The 14,531-nt window shown below is 42.1% G+C and overlaps 1 protein-coding gene across 1 annotated transcript in view; it reads right to left on the reverse strand.

Annotated features, from left to right (window-relative positions):
- Positions 1–14,531, reverse strand: part of LOC139644376 (exocyst complex component 4-like) — a gene marked incomplete at its 3' end in the record, with an annotated part of 99,460 nt that overhangs the window by 84,120 nt on the left and 809 nt on the right. The window contains exons 2-7 of the mRNA XM_071519739.1: positions 13,844–14,033; positions 11,627–11,821; positions 5,400–5,593; positions 3,553–3,662; positions 803–903; positions 485–639 (exon numbers count right to left, since the gene is read on the reverse strand). Coding sequence (XP_071375840.1) covers positions 485–639; positions 803–903; positions 3,553–3,662; positions 5,400–5,593; positions 11,627–11,821; positions 13,844–14,033 — 945 coding nt within the window. The remainder of the gene's footprint in view (positions 1–484; positions 640–802; positions 904–3,552; positions 3,663–5,399; positions 5,594–11,626; positions 11,822–13,843; positions 14,034–14,531) is intronic.

Below are 14,531 nucleotides of genomic sequence, written 5' to 3' on the forward strand. Positions count from 1 at the left end.
ATAAGCGAAGACAAATAAGCAGGCAAACTACTCTGATAAAAGGACTTGGGTATAGATTGAGTACTGTGGGGATTACAAGTGGTGGCTTTATTAAGGGCCATTTTTCCACTGGTGGGAAACAAAAGTGGTTAGATACTATGATTGAAATTGATTGTCTTTTGAAACATTTCTAATACAACTACTTATTATTTTCTACCAGGCTACAATAACAAAGTATTGGCTTTTTCATCTTTACCAAGAAATGCTTTTCTGGCCCAAGTTTCCTCCTCATGTAGGCATGGCTATCTTCTCCCCTCTGCTTTTCCAACTTCATCAATTATTCTCCAATCTGCTGCATTTTTCCGCTAATCTGAACCAAACCTCGCTCTTTATTCTCCAGTCTGTGGAAGCCATGGTCTGCTATCATGGTCTTCCTTTCTCCCCATCCATCCTGGCCTCCCTCCTTCCATCCACCTCCCTCATCTTCCCCGCCTCCCTCCTGTACCTGGGTTGGCTCTCCTGTGCCAGGTTTTCTCCTCTCTGGTAAGCGTGGTCTGCTATCTGGGTGGTGGACCTCTTGACGATCTGTTTCAGCTCAGGCTCCAGCCGCTCCATGATGGCCTTGATGGTCTCTGGGATCTTCTTTAGCTTGGCTAGAGCCTGGAAAAAATACAAACATTGTATTCAACTAATTCTGAATTCTGTAACATAGCTGAGTCATTGTAAGAATATTTGTGTGTGTGTGTGTGTGTGTGTGCATGCGTGCGTGCGAGCGAGCGTGTGTGTGTGTGTGTGTGTGTGTGTGTGTTCTTCATGTCTGCACCTTGATAAGGATGCCCATGAACTCAGCACTGTTCTCCTCTGGATCCACCTCAGGAATGTCTGTCTGGTTCAGCTCCCGTACCTCCTGTTGCAGCTCACGCACTGAGGGGGCACAAACACAGACATACACACAAAAATACATATACACACATTTATATATAGACAAATGCAGGTTTCTACAGTGCTACTATGTCCATAGCATACACTCAAATAGGCACTTTCAAATATTTTCAGTTTAGCAACTGAATATAAATCTAGAGATCATGATTAAAACATCTCCTTTTTATTATTGTAACAAACCCAACCAAATAGATCATAGCTTTAACTATACTCCTCCATCCCCCTCTCTTTAACACACACACCTGCAGCTATCCTGTCCTTCTCCTCCCTCTCATGCTCTCTCCATCAGACTTAGCCACATTAACGGCTAAATTGAGAGTGGAAGCATCGAGTGATGCTCTAATTTCCATCAGATGGGGCCTCCCAATTCCCCATCAAAGCATGCTAAGAGAGTTAATGTTTATGGCAAGTTAATGGACTTTGGGTGTATTTCCTCTTTTCCCCCGTTCTAACTGTAGTTTGCGTAATAATTACGACAATTACTAGCTACAAATGAGATGCTCTAAGGCTATTAGACAAAATGGCAAGCTACGCCATTGATGGAAGCCGGCTGCTGTGTCGCTATAGTTGCTAGCATGACGGTGTATAGGCACTTATGGCCCGGCAGTAGCTAATTGTTAGTGTTATTTTGTGTAATGTAGGGAAAGCTGTGGTTCAGCATTGACTTTTAGACCCAGGGGGTGAATTGAAGGGATACTTAACATGTATTAGTGTGATTTTGTGCATTTGTGTATGTGTATGTTGGGGGGGATAGGCACAGGTTAGAGGGCTGGCTGATGAGACACACTGAGTGAAAAAGCAGATGTACAAAACTCTGTGTAGATCCAAGACTACGCATTTTTCTGTTTTATAAATCTCAATCATTGTGAATTTGCGTATGTGCACAAGCCTAATGCCCACTCCCAAAAACTATTTCTATGTGGAAAATGGCGTATGTGATCTTTTTATTTTTATTTGTGTTTCATTTATACATCTGGGCCCTGGTTTAGCATAAATGGGTAAGCGTGAAAAAGTGGAGTGCAGTGCAGTTAGTACAGGGATTATGGGAGGTGGTGGGGGGGTGGCGGAGTAAGGATAGAGAAAGATGAGAGAGGGAGGAAGTGAGATGGAAGGAAGGAAGGAAGGACTGATAGAGAGATAAAGAGGTGTCAAGAGCTGTGGGGCAGAGAAAAAGAAAAGGATTAGAGGAGGAGATAAAATACTGAACAGAATGCTAAAGAGAGGAGGTAGAAAAAGAAAGAGGGAGGGAATAGAAAAGTCTGAAAATCAGGAAGTAAGGGAAAGAGGGAAGGCAAGAGAGGGTAAAAAAAGAGAAATGACAGTTGTTGCTGACTTTAACGAGATGCTGAAAGTCCATTATTTTTTTACGAGCTGAGCAAGGAAGTCTGTCAGCGTAGACAATGGTCAACTTTTTGATGGCAAGGAAATGTTGGCCACAGCTTAGCTTTTGAGGCAACTTTGCTTGCCAGGAGTCAATCACATGCTAAACATTGTTAAATGTACAACCTATCACTGCAACTCTAACGACGTTAAAGCTAGCAATCACCTAATCTGTCATCAAATGGTTGCTTGGGATGCCAAGAGCTCAAAACAAGATAGCGAGTAGCTAACTTAGAAAGCAAAGAGTGGGTGGTGCAAAGAAGTGCCATGCTTAATATAAAAACTCAGAAACACCAAGGGAACACCAGGTTATTGCAGGATTAACTTTTTTCATTATCTTCTTGTTTGTGTTCCCCTGTGCTCTGCCTGGAAGGAATACGGAGCCGACTCTACGCCCCTCCAACCAACAGAGAATTCATACATTCTTGAATGCAGTTGCATCTGCATTATCAGCCCCCGTTAAGTGCTAGTAACAGTGTGAGCATAATGAATGCTGTTCCCCTGCTGTGCTGACAGAGATGCAGGGTGACTAATGGTACAGATAGGGGGTACGAGATGATTACAATGTTAGGGAAGGAAATGTATATTATGATCATAGTTTAATGATGTTATGATATATGTTGAAAGGAAGGAAGCGTGTGTGCGTTTGTGTGTGCAAATTTGTGTGCATGTGTGTATGTGCAAAGGGGCATCAATGATGTGTTTATTCCTTTGTTCAAAAGTTTGTATCATTAGCAGTTTCTGTGTGCATTCAGTGATTTAACTGAATGCACTGTGTGTGTGCGTGCATGTGTGCGTGCGTGTGTGCGTGCGTGTGTGCGTGCGTACGTGCGTGCGTGTGTAAAGGTTTGGCAGAACACACCCATAATGACATGCTAATGGATGTAATGGCAGGAGCCAGAGTGATGCTAATGACTTCATTATCACTATGAACATCAGCACAGTGAAAATAAAATTGAAAACTGAAATCCACACACTTCGAGTTATCCGAAGAGACCAAGAACAGCACTGCGTTGGTGTGTGTGCATCTGTCTGTGTATCTCTATAATACTCTTAATGTATGCAATGTTAGTGGAGAGCAAACCATGTAAAACTTATGGTTATTCATAAGGCGCTCTTCGATAACTCTCATTCCCGCTAACTCCCTCTCTTCAACCGTTTTCATCTTCCCCTCCTTCTGGCAAGCCAGCACCCATCTTTTCTCCATCTTTCCCCCTTCCTCCTCTGTCTAATATGTTCTTAGCACCGCACCACTGCTGGTTCCAGGGGTGCTGAACTGCGACGAGTCCAAGAGCTTGCGTGGAGTGGACAGACTGCCGACATCCAGCATAGGCATTGGAGACGTGTCTTTGGCCGCAGAGCTGTGGAGAAAAACCATAGATCAGAGAACATCACGAGCATCAAGATAAAACAACAAAGTCATCATATCAATATCATCATCATGACTGTTCAAAGTAAAAAAGACAGCCTCCTAATGTAGTATAACATCAACATGATTTGATTATCACAGCAAAGCAACTGCATGAGACAAATAGGCTGAAACTAACCCAAAAGGTCTGGGGGAATAGCTACTTCTGGACATACAAAAGTTTAGTATGCACCAACAGAACATCCAAACCCTACAGTAAATGTTCCCAATACTCTGCCCTTCTCTAACAAAACCAATCCACCCCTACAACAATAAGCCTTGCATCTCTGGGTGGGAATGGTGCTGCTTTCCAATGAGCCATTTATCAAGCCTTAAGCCGGAGGTGGAAGCAACCCAGGCCCTTTAAGTTGGGCGGTATAAACACAGTGTGCCTGCTAAGTGAGTGGGGCGTATGGAGGTTGGCTTGTTGTTAGAGGCGACCCAATACAGAGAGGCCAGGACCTGTCACTCGCTGACCCTCAGTAATAAATCACTGTACCTCACCAAGCCACCGCCACCGTAATTACTGCACCACACACACACACACACACACACACACACACACACAGGCGTGTAAATGCAAACACGCACATAGGAACTCACAAACAAGTACGAACATATGCTTAGGCTGAGTGCTTCACATTGAACACAACAGCAACAACAACAGTATGTTTAAGGCCAGTGAGTTACATGGTCCCTAATGTGTTATATGGCTGCATCACGTAACTGAGGAATTAGCTTGTTGCTGGTTGCCAGCCCATGTGTCACTCAGGCAAAGCTTAAGTTATTCTCCTCATGGCTGCAAAACCTACATTAGCATTCAAAACATCATTGGTGTCACACAGAAACTGTGCATCTCCAATTTTGGCATTTTGTTTATTTACTGGCAGTAATTGGCATCTGATATTGTCTCCCGTATGTAATAAATGTTTTAAGCCCCCATGGATATACAATGTGTAGATAGGACACTGACGTTGTTAGCACCTATCATCACTGTGTCTGCATTCCTCCTCATTTCCCATGGATGAATTAGTGTTGTTTGCTTCTTTACAATAAATGATGTGAGGTGTTATTCTCCAGTCTCTTTGGAAGTTCAGAGTGCAAGGTGCAAACATGACAAAAAAATTAGAGCGACAAGTAATACAAGGTCTAATTGTTTTTGTCAGTAATTGGCTTGTTTTTCCATACAGTAAATAATTGGCTAGTTGCACTTAGTCGTCCCAGCCATGCAATAACTTATAATGAAGGCACATCTACACAGTCTAAACTTTTCAAAGAGGCAAGTTCTTCTTTGAAGACTACATTATTTCTGTTGACTACATAATAGGCCAACAATAAAGGCTTTTTAGTACCTCTGACCAAACAAACTGTTATCCCTTTTCAGCATTCCACATCTTTTTCCTCAACCTCACCCTTATACTTCTTCCTCTCTCTGCCTCTCTTTCTCTCTCTGAAACCTTGCACACTTGGACCTACACACCTCTCTGCTATGGTATACTGGTGACGACATTCTATGCAATTAAAATAATCTCCAAATCCATAACCCTAACTGCTACTTGTCTTACCTTAACCTCTTAACTAACTCTATTTCTTACCCCAGTCCCTTGAGCTAAAAAAAATAGACCTCTCACACTTGGACCCCCGCCAGGTAGTAAAAACATAATCAAACACTATCCTGACTACCCCTTACCCTGGCAGGCGAGCAGCATTCTTGTCCTTGTTCTTGTGTCCCAGGCGACTTGTGGACTTGATGTAGAGGTGTCGGTGCAGCTCATCAATGAGCACCAGGTGGATGTTGAGCTTCTTGCTGTGGAGCTCCAGGCGCAGGTCTCCCAGGCCCTCCACCTGCAGCAGAGGGCCCTCCAGCGACTCCACAGCCGAAACCTGCATAAGGGGAACGCAGAGTTAGCCACAGAACTAGGTCTAGAAACCAATACTCGCCACCACCAAACATTGGTTATTCAGAGCTGTGGTTGGCCAGTCTCATTTTGTCTGGCCACTTTGGCGGGTATTCAACCGGTTCTTTCCATTATCAAATCTACCAAGGCAGCTTAGTAATTTAATTGAATGACGAAATACTACATTAACTTGACAGTGTGGCCAGGTTTTGTTTCCAGCACACTTCAAACAACAAACATCACGCAACCAACATCTGCTTAAACCTATAATAACTGCTCTCCTTGTAACAGTGGGACACACAGTCGGTGGGCCTTGATAAAGTCATACAAAACTACACTACTAATACAGGCCTATATCTGTCTATCTATCTCTCAAACGCCAGCAGGGGACAAATGCTGCAGTGGACCGGAATACACTCATATAATCCAGTCTGTTAAACATTTGTCTTCACTCGACAAGATTTGCATGGTGATAGAAGTCAAATTACCCTGTCAGGTTCCTGCTCATGATCTACTCCCAACCAGCAGCAGTATTTCCATGCACTTTCCCCTTATTGGCCACGAGTCGCTAGACTAGGAGCAATAGTCCGTCATGACAATAATCGCCTACTACATGGCATTATCAAAGGCAAGGGGTCCACAAGCTATATACAGGTATTATGCCTTATTTTTGGCACATAAGTTGTTGTCAAGGTGTTGACATACATAAGTATAAGCATTTGATGGTACAAGGTCTACTGAGATAACGTGCCTTTTGTTCTATTTGTGTTACTTAACGTCACTTATAAAAACATTCATTTTCTATACTTTTTTATTAGCAGGGAATCGTGGGAAATCTTGCATAAGTAATTTTGATTGCGACTGGCTGTGTTGTAGGCAAATGGTTTGTCATTATTGGTTGTTTGAAAAAGGGGAAGGAATGAATCACACTAAAGTGTTTTTTCTTGGGGGTATCCTTAGAAGCTAACTGCTCCTTTTGTCTATTTTTCAATACATAGTGCTGGGAAATTGCTTTATTCATTTTAACGCTACATTTCTACGCGATTTGCATTGTTCCGCTGTGTTCTAACAAAAATGTGTTGGTAGACCCCAACGTTACCATTAAGAATTGTTTCAAGTTCCACAACGTTAACTATCTTGGCTTTCTTGAAAAGGAAAATTATAATTTTTCAACATTTGATTGTTTGACATAGGTTTCCATATTTTGTGTGCAAATGTTAGGAGAGATATTAATCAATAGTTTTGATGTTTTGAAGTACTTGTATTTTGTCGTTCTCAGCCTGGCTTAAATGCTAGCGACATATTAATTTTGCTGTCCTTGACCAACAGTGGTAACACACAATAGACCCCCTACTATTATTGTTAAGCTTGCCAAGAGGGGGAGAGCTTTAATATGTTGTTTCGTCTGTAGGGAGGACCTTTCTGTGAGACTATGTTCATAGACTGCCATTCATTTTGTATGCTCATTCAGTTTCATTCACTTATATCTGTAGCAGTTACCTCTACTGGTCAGTAGATATTGCTATCTCCTATGTGATTAAAATCATGGATAGGCCTAAGCAGATTGCCTTGGGTCTTTATGTATTTTTGTCATCTGTGTGATGTCATCAGCTTAGTCTAGATGTTTTGGGAATTATTGAAAATTGTGAATGTACAATTGATATACTTGGTTTTGATATTTTTAGCTGTTATATTGGTCAGCTTCACAGACAAAGCAAGTGACGAACTTGAAACTAGCACTAAGCTAGTTTTCACTTGTTTATTTTGGATGGAAGACCATGTCATTGTTATCTAGCTCCTACACTACACAATTGCTGTCCCATAAATTAATTTCTCCCCTCAATCAGAACAGATGTTGTCAAGACACAATAGACTAATAAAAACATCAATGGAAAAACATGAACCTTATTTATTCCTACCACTGGGCTTAGGTTAGGCAGGTTTTCAGAGATTCTTCATTTCAATGACACTTATGCAGTAAGCTTCCCTTTCTCTCTATTTCTCCAACTCCAAGATGTAGTGCGAAAAAAAAAAAAAAACACGGGATAACTACAAACCCTAACCCATGGTTACAATGAGATGAACAACCATCCATATTACATTACAAAAACCCAGTTGTGTCAGTGCCATTATTTTTTTTTATTTCCTTCATGGAATTGACGTCCACCTATACATACCATTATGTATACATTTAATTTAAATCACAGAGATTAATATTTGCTGGAAGACATAGATAAACTATTTCAATCAAATAATGGGTGGCTAAACTGAACAGAACACTCCCACTGTCCTCATGAGTCACTCTCTTTATCTTTCCCATTTGGCCTCTCTCTCCCTTCCTCCCTCCCTCCCTTTCTTCAGTTTTCATTAACAGCAGCGGTTGTGGCATGTTTGTATTTAATAAATCTTCGTGGCACTAAATGAATGTGTACATGTGCTTGTCCGTGTGTATATGTGTGTGTGCATCTGTGCATGCATGTGTAGATTTTATTATTGGAGGGCACTAATGGCTGGATGATAACGCTGTGGAGAATGTGTGCATGGCTAGGGCAGGCCAGAAGGGAGCCGGTAGCAGGGAGAAGGAAGCTGGGCAGGGGGCATGGGTCAAGTGTGTGTTGATGCAAATGAGAGCCACATTAGTGGAAAGATGTGCTAATGCACTGCGTGATCAGCCCCCATCGGCTTAATAGAATAACTCGGCATGCCTGCATGGCTGTGTGTGTGTGTGTGAGTGTGTGTGTGTGTGTGTGTGTGTGTGTGTGTGTGTGTGTGTGTGTGTTAGAAAGAGACAGAGGGGACACAAGGTGTCTGTGTGAGATGTGTCTGTGCATGATTCCGATTATATGTGTGTGTGATTGTATGACTGTCAGAGAGAGAGAGAGAAAGAGAGAGAGAGAGAGAATATCTCATTATCATTGGGCTGGGATGACAGAAGAAGGCTGGTTAACATCATTAGGGGGCCCAGCCTGTCAGCCTAATCAAGGATATGAAGCCTCTAGTGAATTAACATGGGAGAGAGAGGGATGGAGGGAGAGAGGGATAGAGAGAATGGAGATAGGAGTGAGGGATACAGGAGTGGAGAGGAGAGAGAGGAAGCGGTAGAAAGACTGAAAGAGAAGAGAAGAGAAGAGAAGAGAAGAGACGAGAAGAGAAGGAGAGAAAGAGGTAGAACAAGGGGGACTCAAAAATGGAGAGAGGAGAGGAGAGGAGAGGAGAGGAGAGGAGAGGAGAGGAGAGGAGAGGAGAGGAGAGGAGAGGAGAGGGTGTGACAGCTTATCACAAGCCTCTGGGCTCCGAGGGGGGTGTCAGCAGGTGTGTGTGTGTTTGTGCGCATGCCTGGGATGCCTGTGATATTACAGGAACAAGGGAATGGAGGGAGAGATAGATGGAGGGAGGAGAAGGAGAGGACAGGAGAGGAGATCTTTTTCTGGAACCGTAGCCAGTGTCGTTCCTAACCAACCCCATGGGGTCCAAGACTGCCATTCAACAGGAGACAGAAAGCACAGTCTGAATTCTAATTGTCAACCCAGGGAGATAGGGTAGAGACAGAGAGAAAGATAAAGAGAGAGAGAGAGAGAGAGAGAGAGAGGGAGGAAGAGAGAAAGAGACAGAGAGAGAGAGAAAAACTAGGAAAGCTATTGTTTTGAATTGAATTAGAAAGATGTCTTTTAAACAAACGTTAAGGTCCTAAAGGTGTTATACATGTGTACTGTATGTGCAAAGGTATAATATTACAACTTGCATACATTTTATTTATACAAACATACAACATATTATACACAGCACATTATGCACTTGTGTATTTTATTTAATCATAATCTTTTTTATACTTTACTTGCGAAAGTGGAACAGAGCCAAAATAGAGAGGATGAATAAAAGAGGAAAGAAGAAGCAGCAGAGGGAGCGGAGAGGAGGACAGAGGGAGCGTGTGAAAGCCAGGGAGACGTTAATCTGACAGATGAGTACAGTAATGACTGACAGCATGATGGGAATAAACACATCAGGGACTCTCAGAGGAGTGACACAGCATGGAGTTACAGGAGAGAGGGAGAGAGCGAGTGGGACGAACGTGACTCACCGACAGTATATCAGCCTCCAATAAAAGTTTTGCACTGCAGAAAATGTCAATCTTAACTCATTCTCATATTCTCTCTAAAAATAAACACATTTTCCTTAAAACAAGTGAAAAACGCTGTCAGTGGGGTGAGATTATTCCACTTGTCACCAGTGCAGTTTCACTTGTTTAGGGATTTCTGTTTCACAATTAAGTGTTAATATCAAGAAATGTGTGAATCTATTCAAACAAATTGATTTGCATTGGAAACAAGTCTCAAGTTTGTGCTAGCTTTATATTATGTCAAAAGCACCTAAACACAGTCACCAATCTTCCCCTAGGACAATGGTACGTTGATCAAAGAGCTTATTTGCCAAAAAGTCGGTGGATTAATTTACAAACTAACCAAATCTGTTAATCCAAAGAGGTTATGCTGCGTCCTTTGTGTAATCATGGCCAATATTGGCATATATGTTTTGAAGTGATTGACATTTGTCAATCATTTTACATGATTTATTTATCAACATATATATGTCACCATCATCCTTCATAGTGTACTATTTTACCTGCTTTTTCTGCTCAGGCACTACGGGTGCAAATGAGCTCTTTAGCTAACCCCGGCACATTTACATTGATGTTCCTGTAATGTTATATTGATGTTGATTAATGTGCACTGTCCCAGATAAATAAATAAATAAATAAATAAATACATAAATAAATATATAAATACATAAATAAATAAATAAATAAATAAATAAACTGAAAGGTAGAATGAATGCATCTGACTGCATTTCTTCACGTAGAGGAATAAAAATGTTCCATGAAGCAAAGTTCGTTTCTGACCAAGCAAAGCACATTTCAAGTTACTAAGTCTGACTGGCTTTGAACTTTCCACAACCTTTCAAAGCATACTGTACTGATTGAGTACAGGTTGAGTGAAGTTCCGTTTCTTTCCACCTCCACAAAGAGGGCTCTTCATAGTCCTTTGGGCGCCCCATCATCCCTTTTTTTTCCTCCTCCTCAGATAACCCTATTCTAGCAAACTAATTATTACCAAAGTCTGAAGGAAGACGTGTGGGAGTGAGGAATGGAGTGAGGAAGAGAGAGAGAGGAAAGGAACAGAGAGATCACAGAGTCTGGTCGTTTAGTCCTCGGTGCCATCCTCCAGCCCCCCTGCTGAGCATACTGCAAAACACACATCAAAAGAACAGGACTACACACACACACACACACGCTCACACACCTGCAGTGCCCTCTTAGCCACTTTGATGAAGTTTGCTTGAAGGAAAATAGATGCGTCCGCTGGACTGTTGAAGGCTAGAAAGGGATTCTTTCAAGGGATGAGAGGCGTCAGAAAATCAATCTAAGCAGCAACACCTCATAAACACTGGTGTTTACGTATTTGGACCATGCAGAACCTGGGTCTCACAAGCTCCCTATCAGTACTGCCTCATATCCATTTGCGCTTGCCAATAAGTTTTCCCACAATTTCAAAGACTTGTCAAGCAAACAATCTGTCCCTTTCTCTATTTCTCACTTTCTTCACCTCTTGTTTACCACAGAGGGAACATGCTGCTGAATTCAAGGTCCATCCAACCACAAGTAGACAATAGACTTTTACAAAAAAATATTGGCGGGGGTCCTGGTGGATCAGTGGTCTAAGGAGCGTACCATGTAAACGCGATGTCCTGGGTTTGAATCCGGCCCAAGACCTTTGACACATCATCCCTCTCTGCCTCCACTTTGAACTGTCCAATAAAGGCAAAAATGCCCAAAAAAGAATCTTAAAAATATATATATATATATATACTGTATATGTATAGGCAAGTGTCTTTCTTCTGTCTCTCTCCATCACTTACATTCACATCCATAGCATCCAGTTCTCACAAAAACTCAAGCAGACACACAGGCACAGACACACACATACACACATGCAACCACACCTCAGCCTATCAGCCCACTCACCAGCATATCCGTGGCGTGGAGGTAGTGCTTGCTCGCCATGCAGGCTTCCAGCCTTTGAGGCACCTGCTTGATGCTCTCGATTTCGTCCAGCAGCTGGAGGACGTGCTTGTGCTCGATGCCCTCTATCCACAGCTTCCTCAGTTCGTCCCTTTTGCAGTGGAGCAGCATCTTACAGGACAGCAGGTTCTCCTTCACCTGGGGGAAATGAGGAGTTGACATCCTACAAGTGAGACATAACACTAAGCCCCTATGTCCAATTGGCACCTTGTAGCTAGCAGCACTAAACAAATGCATGCGGGAAGTGCTGATTGTGACTGCTGTTGCTAAGAGACTATTGAAAACCCATTTGAAGCACAGCGCCGTTCTGATGACAGTGGAATTATGAAACGAATTGTTTTGGTCCACACTTGCCAAGTCACACTCTAAGCCATTGTAAAATACTAAATATTCACCTGACCATATAACTCTTCATTTAAATATTCATGCTCAAACCAACAATTAACAACTTGTCTGTTGACTTAAAACAGTGATTTCACAACAGCTAAGTGGTCTAACAACACATCTTGGCTGTTCTGAAATCACTGTAAATTGTGGCCTCTCCTGGGTTATAATTTAAGTAATTTTTAACAGTGCAGGTGCCACTGCGGGACACAGCTATAAAGACTCTATGAACGTCATTTTCAGTTTAGCTCAGATGGTAAAGCATACGCTAGGTTTGCAACACCAGAGACCTGAGTTCCAATCCCAGGTGAGTCGATTTAGCAAGTGCCAAACTGGTCACAGCTTATCACGGATTACGTGCTTGTTCATTTCTTGCTCTCAGCACTGGCAGGAACATGCAATGTTGCATCCATTCCATTGAAAGCCAGTGCTGTAAAGAAATATCCCTGGTGGACATGCAGCCTAAATATACCCCTTTCTAGCACCTGCAACAAAAATAACTGGATTTTACTTGTAGGTTCTTGTTCACGTGATGATGTCATTCTTACTGGTAACATAGGACAGTGAGTGACATTAATGTGATGAGACATACCTAAAGATACCCCTTGAAAGAAATTAACATCATATCAATGTCCCTATGTGGAGGGAATCTCTGAAATGCAGGTGACACAAAGAAAGGGAGGAAGTGATCTTATCTGAACACTCATTATAGCACTGTGACTTTGGCTCAGCTGTTGTAGGAGTTCATACGAATTAACAAATTTAGAATTCACAATGGAATTTACAAAGCTAGGAGAAAAACAAATGAACACAAACAGTCCTTGGAGAAGAGGCTGACATCACACTGCTGTGAAATCCTCTGACAGGCAATCCCAGAAGCTCTATTAGTGATGGAAGTGTCAAAGGCAGTGGTATAGACACACACACACACACACACACACACTCACTCACTCCAGAGTAATCAGCCAAGCCCTCACTCGTATTCAAATTTCCACTAACGTCCTTAATGACAAACTCCCTGGCACCATCACTCCACCTTCGCTGTAAATATGCATTATCATTCAACGTGTGTGTGTGTGTATGTGAGTGGGTGGGTGGATAAAAAGAGTGATTTTTCTTTGATTCATGAGTCGATTTGATTGCCTTCACCCAAGATGTCCTGAAGCTGAATTGGTATGATCCTGGTCTGCATAACAATTTGGTTAAATCAATATTTTATCCAGATAATATAAAGCATTGGGAATGACTGTGTCTTTCTTGCCAAATCTACAGTATATTAGCCTTTGTTAGGAGGGGAACGATAGACTGACCTCAAAATTGTGAATCATTTTAACAAGTATGATAGATTTACTTTCAAGTCTGATAGAGAAAATAGTGTCCAAGTAAAAAATAAACAGGTATGATTTGCCAGATTTAATTTTAGATTAGTTTATCAACTTAGAAAAATAAACACAAATGCTAAAAAGACACAAATAATTCCGCCATGTGTAATTCCATGAGTTTGTTATTATTAAAGTAGACAGTAGGCAGAAGGCAGTTTTCCTCTTGGGTGACCAGGATTTGTATGAATTAAGTCAGTTTTTCAGTCATGCAACATTAAGGCCTCAAAACTGAGAAAGGAATACTTTTAATGAATGAAGAATGAAGAAAGCCTTTTTGTTTTGTTATGCAGCTCAGTGTGCTCTGAAATCCATCTAAGTCTATGTAAGCAGGAATTCCAGTGTTTTCAGTCCAGTGTCCATTTTGTGTATGTATGTGTGTGTCTCCCCCTGCTACCTGTTTGATCTTGTTGCGGGAGCTGGTGATGCGCTCAGTGATGCTCTGGTAGGTCCTGATAGCAGTGGTGAGCTCAGCATAGTGCTGAACAATCTGCTCATCCAGGTCCCGGTCACATTTCTCAAAGGCCTCCTCCAGACGCCCCTTCTCTGTCTCCCTGTCCTGCACATCATCACTGTTGGACAAAGTCCTGGATTGGGAGAAGAGTGAAAAGGGGGGTCAAACACAAAGTCCAGGGATCTGATTCCAGCATCAGCACTTTGACAGTGGGGAGTAGTCAGAAAAGGAGTCAGAAAAATGGAAATCATCACTGTAAGTAACCCTGCCTTCAGATGCTGTCAGAAATACTGTAATTATGAGTAGAGTGCACGCTACAAGTAGGTGCTTATGAGGAGCACTTGCAGCATATGGTGAAGAAATTGCGGTGAAAAAATGAGTGCATGGAAGCAGGAGCAGACAATTGTACACACACATTCGCACGCCAAAACACACCTAGAGACAGCAGAGTGGACTGGTAAATTTATGCTGTATGTTGCAGCAAATGGGTCAAACAGCAGCAGCAGATTATTCAACAGGAAGGAACGGCATCAGCTATTATGGCATCCCTTCATATCAGGAGTTCCCAAAATTTGTCCATGCCATAGACACACATTACGTAGCAGATGCTCAATTGGTAAGATTCTGTCCT

The sequence above is a fragment of the Centroberyx affinis genome, unplaced genomic scaffold (genome assembly GCF_046629955.1).
Source record: "Centroberyx affinis isolate AG114_WGS23_722 - 3 ecotype Tasmania unplaced genomic scaffold, CSIRO-AGI_Caff_v1 ptg000729l_1, whole genome shotgun sequence".
In the NCBI taxonomy this organism is placed as follows: domain Eukaryota; kingdom Metazoa; phylum Chordata; class Actinopteri; order Beryciformes; family Berycidae; genus Centroberyx; species Centroberyx affinis.